Here is an 11,568-nt window from a genome sequence, read left to right on the forward strand (position 1 = left end):
CTTTTTAAATAAAGTTAAGCGGGTGGTATCCAATTTTTTTTTTTGGATGGTTTGGCAAAGTTGGAAAATTCGTTGTTGGTGGGTTAGAGTTGTGATCTAGCTTGTCTAAATCAGGCTTTGCTTGCTAAAATGGCGTGGAGGATTTTTAAAAATCCTAGTAGTCCGTTGGTATCAGGGAGAAGAAGTTGATGATTAAAGGTTTTAAAAAAGATATCAGACGCACTACATTTACCAAAACACATAGAATATACATGAAAAAAATACATCATAGAAAATAGGTTGCTTAAACAAAGGAGTTTGCTCAATGTAGTTTTTAAAAAAAAAAACCAAATTTTTTTAAATAACCCCATATTTTAAAATAAAAACAGAATTTTTTATTTTTTCATATTATTAAATTAGTTAATTTGTTGGTAAAAATAAATATTACGGCTTAAATTGTGAAAGATTAATTATATTTGCAATTATATATATAACGTAATACATAATAAAGTTTGGGATTGCACAAGGGTAAAACGGTCATTTGACAGCTTTTTACATCATCCACCCTTCCTTATACCCCTATTAATCCTCCATCCAAACGACGTACTATTTAATCCCCTTCCATAAACATCACATCAATGTGGGCCATCTCTTATTAACTAATACCCCTACTATCTTATTTCTTTATTAACTAATACCCCAATTCTTTTCCCGCATCCAAACGGGCCGTATGAGATACGTATAGAATCGGTAGGTACATCTTTTCCGGAGAGTTGCTCCAAACGACTTTTAGGTAGAAGTAGAACATGTAATTTTGCACTGGAGTTTTAACATTTCTCAGAGATGCAAGGGTAATTCAGTCAATTAGTTCTTCGAGCAGTACACGTATCACTCAATTCACTGCGACAGCTCTCCATCTGCTCTGGAATCACTCCCGAGAGAGAGAGAGTGGAAGCGCGGCATTGGCTGTATGAAGTTTCGTTTCCTCGGAAATCAACTTTCGCCCTAGCTTTGGAGAGAGAGAGAGAGAGAGAGAGAGAGAGAGAGAGAGAGTCTTGTCGTAGAAGAATGGAGAGCAGTAATGGTAAAGTAATGGTTATGAAAGAGAGAAAGAGAATAGAGATGCCATTTACTTTGAAGGTGGGTCAAGTGTTTACGGGGTTTGGAATCGGCTGTGGTCTTGGTATCGGCGTTGGCCGCCCTTTAAATTTAGGTATTGTTCTCTCTCTCTCTCTCTCTGTGCGCGCGCGCGCGTGTGAAAGTCATTGGGGAAGATGAATTTGGGAGGGTTCTTCAAACCCAAAGATCAAAATTCTTCGGCTGCTAAAATCCCGTGTACATTGTCTTCCCTCGCTACTTTCTATGTTTATGTTACTGTCTAATTTGAGTAATTACTGTCTAATTTGAGTAAGAAATATGGATTATGTTCAATTTCATGTTTAGTTGTGTTTGTTCAGTAGTGTTATAGCCCACATTGGTTATTATAACCTCCAAAAACTAGGATACGAGTCTGTTCGGCCTCTCCACTCATTGCCAATTGATATTGCCAATTTAGATGCTTTAACATGGAATTAGAGTTAGGCTTTTGCAAACTTTTGGATAAGGCTCTCTTGATGGGTTGCTCCGTTATTTGTGCCATAAGTGCACCTTGTTTTGTTATGATCCAATTGTTATGGATACTTCATTTATCTCTCAACGTGCGGATGAGTATTAGAGCTTATCGCACATATGTTATTATAACCTCCAATACTTGGATATGAGTCTGTTCAGTCTCTCCACTTAATTGGATGATTTAACAAGCAGCATTTACAGCTAGGTGGACTTTCCTTTCATTTTAATTGTTGCTCAGGTGGATTTCAATGAACAGAAAGAAGAGAAACAATGACTTAAATGGATTTGCTGTCTTGTAATTCCTTTGGTGTTAAGTAACATCAAAAGATACTTTAGCATCCCACACTTTTTACTGAATGACTCCATCTTATTGCACCAAAATTATTATAAGAAACACCGAAGATAAAATAACCTTACTACCTACTAGTGTCAACAGTGGCAATACCGAGAATTTTCTCCAATGCACCAAACCACCAACAAGAATTTACATAAGAGACCCCATTTCTTGGGCACCTTGGGGAAGCTTTTTAACATTTCAAATGCAGCAAATATAATTCCATGTTGTCATACGTAGCAAATTTCAGTTTGTACCTCCTATTTTAAATTACTATATTCATGTATGTAAATATATGTATGTAAAGGAACTAAGGAAGTGCACAATTCAGCTCAGGTTAAGTCATGACAGTTGGCAAACTCTGGCAGATGAGTTCCACTCAGTTGGTAACAGTTTGTTTTGTTAGGAAGTCGTTAGTACTGTTAAGTTGATGTTTAGGTATAGTACCTCAATTCAGTTGTATTTATGTTAGAAAGCAATACTTTTGTCCAGAATCTTCCCGTATGAATATAGAGATGATGCGCAGGGTGAAAGCCAATCGCAAAATGGAATGAGAAACAGATTTCTTCATCTTTTTGCATTTCTGTTTGTGTTTTTCTTTGGTATATATGTATGTGTGTGTAACATGTATACGCAAATTAATGTACGTGTGGTGTAATCACAATCAGTTGCCAGACTTCTTGTTTAATTTCTTCTAAAATTCATATCGTCCACAAGGCCTACGCATAAGACAAAGTCTGGGAGAGGTAGTAGGTATGCTGGTTCACTTTACTTCTTAGAGAGAATACTGGTATCCACAAAGCATTAGGCCACGGTGGATAAAACTGGCTATTGTGCCACATAACGACCTCCATTTAAGAAGCTCTGCTGTGAGCAAGTTGTTTTGGCCTGCATTGGTTCAATGTCAGTGTTTTGTTTTCCTTTCTCGTGTTTTGAGCTAAAACATAAAATGGATGTCCACATGAGATTTGATTTTGTATTGTTGGGGCTGGTAAATTTTAAAGATTCAGATATTAAAAAAAGGGGGATTGAGGATGATAATGAACTCTTGATTTGATGTTGTTGAGTGACTTGACTCTTTATCGAAAGCCTTTTTCCGGTTTATCTAGTGTTATGTAGTAGGCTAATTGGTACTAAGCACTAAGCTGAGAGTGAGTTCAATGCTGACGGATTTCTTTTTGTTGGATTTACCTTTTGACCTTTTTCTGATGGATTTTTCTTCTTGTTGCTATTACCTTATGACCTTTTGATTGAATAACATAAACCATAAGCTAGATGTTTACCATTTTGTTGACTTTAATTTGTGCATTAGGTGCAATACCTGTGTTGAACCAAGTCATGGGTGCAACCAGAGGTGCAACAGATGTATTTTCTGGTGTTGGTAGACATGTTAACGACTCTGTATGTTTCTCTGTTTCGTTTTTCTTTTAGTTTTGAATTGTTGTTCTAGAAGTAACATTTTCTCACAGCAAAACATTTCTGTGGACTGTTGTAATTATTTATCCTCAAGTTAAGGAAGCTGGGAGCAAAGAACATTGAAGTGGGCATTGGCTGTGGAGTTGGTTTTGGGCATGGTTTTGGAGTTGGTAAGTTTGATTAACCATTGTTTTTTTTAGTATTGTGCATGACTTTGATGCACTGATCTCTGCTTATGTTTTTGTATGCAAAGGCTAATGAAATCACTTGGCTTTGTTAGTCATTAAATCATGCTATTGGCATCCGTAGACACATCTTTTCCGTCCCCCTGACTGGCCCTATTATCTAATCTGCGGTTCTTAGACTTGGCTTATCGTAAGTTGTCTTGGATTTTTCCTCAAGTATCTGTGTATACTTCTACCTTTTTTTAACCTTCAGTCAGAGACTCAAGAACATGTTAGATTTCCGGCTTTAAAGTTTGTTTTGCTCAAGTTTGTTTCTTAGCTCATAATCTGAGCCACTTACTCGTCCGTTTGAGGCTAAAAGAGTGTTGAATAATAGGTTATTGGAGATATACATGCAAAGAAAGAAACCCGTTATTTTTCTATTGCAACTTAAGTCATATGAGGAAATAAGAAACTAGGATTGGAAGCACAAAAACACCTGTGGAAAAGTATTTCAATGTTCTAGCAACTGCATTGCACTGGCCTTGCAACGGGAACATGCTCTGTTAAAGTGTCCACAAGAACCATTAACCCACTAGCAGCATACTTAGGTTGTGTTCTTTTACACTTAACTTATTTTTTCTCCCCTTTTGGAATTTAAATGAAAATAAGTTAAGTTCATCCATTGTTCTAAACTTAAACTTAATTGCCTGACACACACACAAGTACAATATAAGTTAAGTTTAAGGATGGGAAATAAGTTAAGTTAGAAGAATGGACTGAATTAAAAAAATAAGTTAAGTTTAAATTAAGTGTAAAAGAACACAGATCATACTTAATGTTTGGGAAAAGTCGCTAAAATGCTTATTCTTCTGAACATAGTCGGCTAAAAGTTGATTTTTGTTTGGCAGGTCTTGCCGTGAAGCCTGGGGTGGTGAAGCAGATCCAATCTTCTCTTGTAGTATGTACCATAGTTATCGTACATGGCACCTTCTAGTGTCTCACCTTGCTTCTGTTTTTTTTTGTGTGTATGTGTGTCTAAAGTTGAGCTTGCACATTTGCTAGCAAGCAGTGACAAAGATGATGATGAAGTTTGGAATCGCTCCTAATTTATCCCTTGATCAAGGCCTCATTCCAGCGTCTCTGCAAAGTAGCATAATGCCCTCCAATCAAAATCCTGTGGGAAGTATCATGCAGTTGGCAACACAAGCACCCGACCACACATCTCAAAGCTTCCCCACAGGTGGAAACTTGAGTGCAGGTTCTTTTGAAACTTTTGCATCAAAAAAGCCTCCACTAAAGTCATCATATGGTAGTCGGACGGAGGAGGTTATTGGTAGTTTTCTGCGGAATCCGCTACTCAAAGATGAGGGCAGCGAACTTAATGAGCTGGTAGGTAGTGAATTCCTTACCTGAAATTTTCTTCCTCCTACCTTTGGCTGAAACGTTGATAGTTTTTTTTTTTTTTTAACTTCACTAAGTACATCGGTTGGATCATATAGGAATCAGCTGGGTATACAACCTGATCAAATTGGCAACTCTTTCAACTGTTTATCAATGTGGCCCTTGCCAGAATAGTTCCCTTGGATGGATTAACGCGTTTGGAATTTGCTTATTTGCCTTCATTCCACCAATTCAACTAGCTTGATTTGTGTCTCTAACACAGAACATAGAACATGTAGCACGGACACAGATACGGACTCGGACACGGATACGGACACAGACACGGGACACGAAATTTCTAAAAAAATTGGGGACACGGACATGGCAGGGGACACTGCAAAAATAAATAAATAAATAATATTTATTGTATACCAATGAAAATTTAGTTAGGTGTATAAGCTTGAAGCTTCAATATTTATAAGCAAGCATCATATATATATCGTAAAACAAAATATTTATTCCAAAATATATGAAGCAACTGCACATTTACCCCCCAAAGTTTTAAAAAAATTGCATATTTAACTTTTGCCGTGTCCCCATACGTGTCCCTCACGTGTTCCTGCTGTGTTCCCCTACAAAAATTAACTAAATTTATTGGACACACCACGTGGTGTGTCCCATACGTATTTTGCCGTGTCCTCACATGTCCCGTATCCCTATGTCAGACACGGGGACATGCCGGCCTCTAGGAGTGTCGGTGCTACATAGAGAACAACACAGCCTGAGGATTCTCTCCAACATACCGTACATGTTTTAGTTGTCCACTGAATTATCCCTGATCCGTGGCAAAATGTTATGCAACACGCATCAAACCTTCTCCAAGGCTTGAAGTTTATTTAGTTTTCAAATTAAGGGTCCATTTGTTTCGATGTAAAATATTTTACAATGTAAAATGTTTTTTCCAAAAACAAACTTTAAACTTTTATTTTCTGGTGTTTGGTTGGCACATGAAAGCACTTTTCAGAAAACAACAAAATAGTCAATCCACACGCAATATATATATATATATATATATGTGTGTGTGTGTGTGTGTGTGTGTGTGTGTGTAGAGAGAGAGAGAGAGAGAGAGAGAGAGAGAGAGAGTACTGAAATGGTGGAAGTTACAACTTACAAGTGAACACCTCAGTTGGGGCTCAGGGGGAAAAAGTCCATCCACTCCCACGGCATACTTACCGACTTTTTGAAAGGAAATCATTTTCACCCGGCTCATGGAAAATATTTTACCTTGGAAAATGTCTTCCAACTTTTTGTCCAACAAACAAAGAAAAATAAGTAAAATATTTTTACACAAATATTTTACTTCCAAACAAACGGAGCCTAAGGGTTGAAGTTTTATTTGTTTGCTTGCATTTCGTCGGTTTATTTTGAGGTAAAATTGTCACCCCAAATGGGTGAATAAAAATTTGTAATTCCTGAATTTCTCCTTGTAGGATGGGCATCTGCGGTCAGAAAACAGCGTGCTTCAGATGGTAATTTCATGCTTTCACTGTTAATATTCTTCAAACTTTTAAGCAATCAAATGAGGTGATGTTCATTGTTATAGTATCTCGAGGATTTTTCTTATTCCATGGAAGAACAAAGTATTTCGGGATAGAAACGTGTTGAGAGGGGCGGGTTTGTTTATTTGTTGGGGACTGAGGAGAAAAAGAACATCGGACTACTAGAGTTTACCAATTACAAATTTGCTCGGGTTCCAGTAAAATGCAATTGGTGCCCTGTTTAAGCTAAATAAATTATTCAACACATGACTAGGACTACACGCATCTATTCTTTTCCACTTCTTTTGAGTGGGTATTCATTGGAAGCATGGTATTTGCTGTGTATTCAGTTGTTGAAACACCAGCAAGTGATCGAGGATCTTATGAAGGAAAACGAGAAGCTTCGACGGATATTGGTTGAAGACCTTAATATTCCTCCCAGCAAACTACAAGCCAGCTATTCAAGCAGGACATCTCCGTGCGCTGATTGTTTTGAGTGCCGTCGAAAACAAAGAAGAAAGTAATCTGAAGCAAAATAGTACCCAAACATTCGCACCATTGGGTACTTAACTTCAATATTCTCCCTTGTGCTCTCTTTTAATCGGGTTTTGGATTGTTTTTCTTCAATCTCACTTAGAAGAATCATTCTTTGGGAAACCATACTAGAGTGAGTTAGAGTACTGATTGAGAGATGCTAAAACAGGTCCATGAGGTAGCTAAATACTAAGTTTTACAGCTAATTTTCCTTTGCTTTCCTTCTTTGCTCTCCTCACAGTTCAGGTTTCTTTCCCAATGGTGAAGCACAGATCATGCTTTTAGTTGATGGACTTGCACCATCTTTTACCTTTGTGAATATTGGCTGCAATTTTGTGTAGTGACGGTAATTTGAAATTCTCTGACGTGGGTTCAATGAACTTTTAGTTGCGTGATTGATTAAATTCTAGAACTTGTAACAAGCCTGGGTTGCAGTTTGCAAGGTAGAGGAATGTAGTGGCTGTTTTTGTTTTCCTGAATAGAGGTAACTTGGGTAGGAGTATCTCAATGGATATTGTCAAGTGGATCGATTGCTTAATTCTAAATTCCCAGATATAATTTCTCAGCATTTGAAGGTGTGTCATCTAAACTGCAATGTCGGAGATTATTTAGTGACCCACGTGGTGCCCTAGGAGAGTGTTAGGTCCCACGGAATGTGTGGTTGAGGAGAGGCCCAAGGTACAACGTAGCAGGTGCTCTAGCGGAGGAGAGGCCCGAGGTACCACTTGGGTAGGTGCTCTAGCGGTATTGAATAATTTTTCTGTACTGGGGAGTGATGGTAAATTAAGAGCTGTCCAATCCTTCAAATGCTGAAAGTAGGGCAGTAAATGAACCCCTAGCCATTCACGATGAGCCAAGCTGTTCGTGAACGGCTCAGTGTTTTGGGCTTGTTTGAGTTTGAGCTCAGTTCGTTAAGTTTTTATTGAGCTTGAGCTTGTGAAAAAATTAATAAACAAGCTTGGACATTAGCATGCTCAGCTCGAGCTCGCGGAAAAATTACTGACAAGCCTAAACATTAGCATGCTCGGCTTGGCTCGCCTCCACAAGGCTAATTTTCTTTTAATGGAAGGAGATTTCATTACTTCTTAATAATTCAGAAGTAAATATGTTGTGCAATACTCAAAATTTATAGTAAATTGTATTACTATTTTTGAAATAAAGGCTTCTTCATTTAGGTTATATAAATTTAAGGCACATGCAAAATCAAGATTTCCTTTACTATGTGTAGCTACATGGTACCAAATGCTAAGGGTTGAAGGAGGCAAGGCACCTTTGAGGTCACATGATATACAATTCATCTTATCACAGCACCTTTGAGGTCACATGATATACAATTCATCTTGTCACAAATATACAATCCATCTTATCATAGCACCTTTGAGGTCACATGATATACAATCCATCTTATCACAGCCCTTTTGTGAAGTATGTCTATAAAGATGGACAACTTCAGGAAGATACATACGATATTTTGGTAGAACATGCAAATGTATTTTGAGGGAAACTTGTCATAATTTACTAAACTAAAAGGAAAAACTTAATTATTGAAAAATTCTAGTTGGGAACACTTAATCCACCACGATCTATAGCCTGATAGATTGATTAATTAATTTCACCGTCCACAAGGGAGAGCGTAAATATACTACTGCAAATTCCGGTGTAGACTTGCCCAACACAGGAATTGATCGATAGAAAGCGAATGAGAGTCAACTCGAACGCCAACAAAAGATTTCTGAAGGCTACTAAATGCTACTAGGTGACAACCGGCCAACCCCTTTGCGTTTCTGCCCCCTCTTTTTTATACTTGGGAAAAATACTAAATTCTAGGCTCCTAAATGAAGCCTCTTTATATGTTGTTGACTGTTGTGCACAGTTATGTGTTAATTTGAAATTTGGTCCAGTTCAAAAGCTTAGTGGGACCCAAAAAATTGCGGAGGCAATGTTTTTTTAAAGAGATGGTGTACCGCATTGTTCGATTTGGTTTTGGTCGATGAGTAATCAGAAGAAATGATATTGGTACCGACCTCCCGGTACCGAAATCGTACCGCCGGCCGCCGGTGGGCCGTCTCCGGCCACCGGACGGCCGATCCGAGCCGTCCAAAAATTTTAAAAAAAAAAAACGAGGGGGCCTACGCGGGAATCAACGGCATCCGAGGTGTGTAAGGTGCTTGATCCGAGCACCCTTTTTTCGTGTATATATGTATATTCCCGCGAATATACATATATACACGAAAAAAGGGTGCTCGGATCAAGAACCTTACACACCTCGGATGCCGTTGATTCTCGCGTAGGCCCCCTCGTTTTTTTTTTTTAAAATTTTTGGACGGCTCGGATCGGCCGTCCGGTGGCCGGAGACGGCCCACCGGCGGCCGGCGGTACGATTTCGGTACCGGGGAGGTCGGTACATGTAGCACTACTCATGAGTAATTAGTCAGTTATGTTGAGACACCGTCACTTGGTGCCCCAACAGTGTTATCCTTCATAAACTTTTGTGTGTTGATAGGTGCGTAAATGTTCACATAAAACGTCCATTAATTTATCCAATTACTCGGTCTGTTTATACTATTTAGAGTTTTATGGTTTATTTTTGTGTTGTAGGTATTTGGAGGGTTTGATTTTTTTTTAAAAAAGTGCAAAGTAGAATTTCATTCGGTATTGAAGTAAAGCCTGTGGCCGTTGGAGTCGATTAGTCCAAAATTGGTTTCCAAGAAAAAAACTAAAAAAAGAGTATTTGCGTTATCAGTGTTATGGTTGGTAATTCAACTGGTGGGCCATTACCCTAGTAGGAATATTAATGTGAATGAAGGAAAAAAGAGGAAGGAGTTCGACAAGGAAAGAATTGTCTCTGTATAAGAGGTATTTGGGAGTCTACTTTTTGGTTTTTCATTTTTAGCTTTTTAGTTTTTTGACTTTTTGAATTATGGTCCGATTGTATTTTGAATTTGATAGAGTGTTTGGATGATATGTGAAGAATGAAATTTGCAACATGAATAATGTTTGGGTGATATTTAACGAAAATGAATTATAGAATGGGCTTTTACCATTGCAACAGGAATGGTTATTGATCCGAAAATGCAAAAATCCCAGAATGTGAAAAGTACCTCTCCACCTCTTTCTTTCTTTCTTTTCTTTTTTTTATCACCTCTTTCTTTCTTTCTTTTCTTTTTTTTATCACCTCTTTCTTACTTCTATTTTAGATCTTCAAAATTAGGGGATGAGTTTTGTGAAATGAGTTTTCAGAATGGAGTAACCAAACAACCGAAATGCAATAATGTGAATGAAAAAATGCAATAATGAACCTCCCAAACACCCCAGTATAAAGGAAAATGAGGGTTTTGTAGAAGGGGAGAGGAGACCAACTCCTCATGGCGGGCTAAACTCGTGTCTTAGGGCGTAGATGAAGTTTGTAGTCCGAGGTACTTAGATTTTATTGCTTTTGTTGGATTTAATATTCGGATTTGGTTGAATGAATTAAGATGATTTCATGTTTGTGAAATTGGTTTCAACTGTTTCCCCCATATAACTGTGTGTTTGTTATCCGCGGTTTTCGAACACTTTATCATACGACGGTTGTTAATTGAATTTTTGGTAATTGAATATAATAGACGAATCTTACTAGTAAGACGATTTGTTCTGGGTGGAAATAATCTATGACGGTATCCTGTAAATCCGAATAAGAAATCCTTTGATTGAAACAAATGCGGTGGCAATAGCAAGATTTCTAATAATTTGATGTCTAGTTTTGAGGAGTGTGATTGAAAAGAGATGGTGTGCCGTGCCGTGTCGTTGAATTTGGTTTTCGTGATGAGAACCTTACGAGAGAGCGAGATGGAAAGGAACTGAGGAAGAAACAGTTAAAAAATAAGTACACGACTTTGACGAAGACGAGGACTACGGAGTCTGACCCATGCATTGAGAGAGAAGCACCATTTTCCTTGTCGATCACATTGAGTGGCTGACAAAGCAAATTAAGGCCATGCCATGTATTTATGCTTTTATATAGGTTTAAAATTACAAATAAAAAGTGTACTATCTACATAAATACGTACGTTCAAAGATATATACAGTGATAAAAGCGTATGCATAAATAATTTTTTAGTAATTGTAAATGTTCATCTATATAATAAAACAGAGCTGTGTTTGAATCCAAAAGATAACCAACGCTCCAGATTTATCTCTTTCTCCTGCATAAATCTCTACCCTCCATTCTACAAAATGGCATGTCTGTAAATTGAAAACTTTTTTTTTACCATTTTCTAATCACACATTCCCCTTCTATTTTCTATTTTGGAAGAGAATTGGGGAGTAAACGTAGGGGGTGTTCCAGATAACCTTCCTTTTTTAAAACTTCTTTTTCTTCAATTTTCAAACTCAAATATAATGAAAATGAAAAATAATTTTTTGATTTTTCTTGCACCGTATAAAAGATCTCAATGAAATCTATCAAACAAGATCCATATTGGTAGAAAAATTATTTGCGTATATAGATAATTTTTTGGCTTGAAATTATCTTTCTTTTTCCAAAACCTTCCTTTTGTTTAGTTGGAACACCACCGTAATTGCTTAATTAGTGGCAAAAGCTAATTGGCCAAGACAATTGCTTAATTAC

The 11,568-nt window shown here is 37.5% G+C and overlaps 1 protein-coding gene across 1 annotated transcript; it reads left to right on the top strand.

The window, feature by feature from the left end:
• Nucleotides 1–805: 805 nt before the first annotated feature.
• LOC131307560 (uncharacterized) lies at nt 806–7,180 on the top strand. Its single transcript, XM_058334129.1, has 8 exons — nt 806–858; nt 889–1,192; nt 3,237–3,325; nt 3,435–3,510; nt 4,416–4,465; nt 4,570–4,896; nt 6,378–6,416; nt 6,776–7,180. The coding sequence occupies exons 2-8, from the start codon at nt 1,048–1,050 to the stop codon at nt 6,947–6,949; spliced, it is 900 nt and encodes a 299-aa protein (XP_058190112.1). The 5' UTR covers nt 806–858; nt 889–1,047; the 3' UTR covers nt 6,950–7,180.
• The last annotated feature ends 4,388 nt before the right edge of the window (nt 7,181–11,568 follow it).

This window comes from Rhododendron vialii, chromosome 11a (assembly GCF_030253575.1).
Source record: "Rhododendron vialii isolate Sample 1 chromosome 11a, ASM3025357v1".
In the NCBI taxonomy this organism is placed as follows: domain Eukaryota; kingdom Viridiplantae; phylum Streptophyta; class Magnoliopsida; order Ericales; family Ericaceae; genus Rhododendron; species Rhododendron vialii.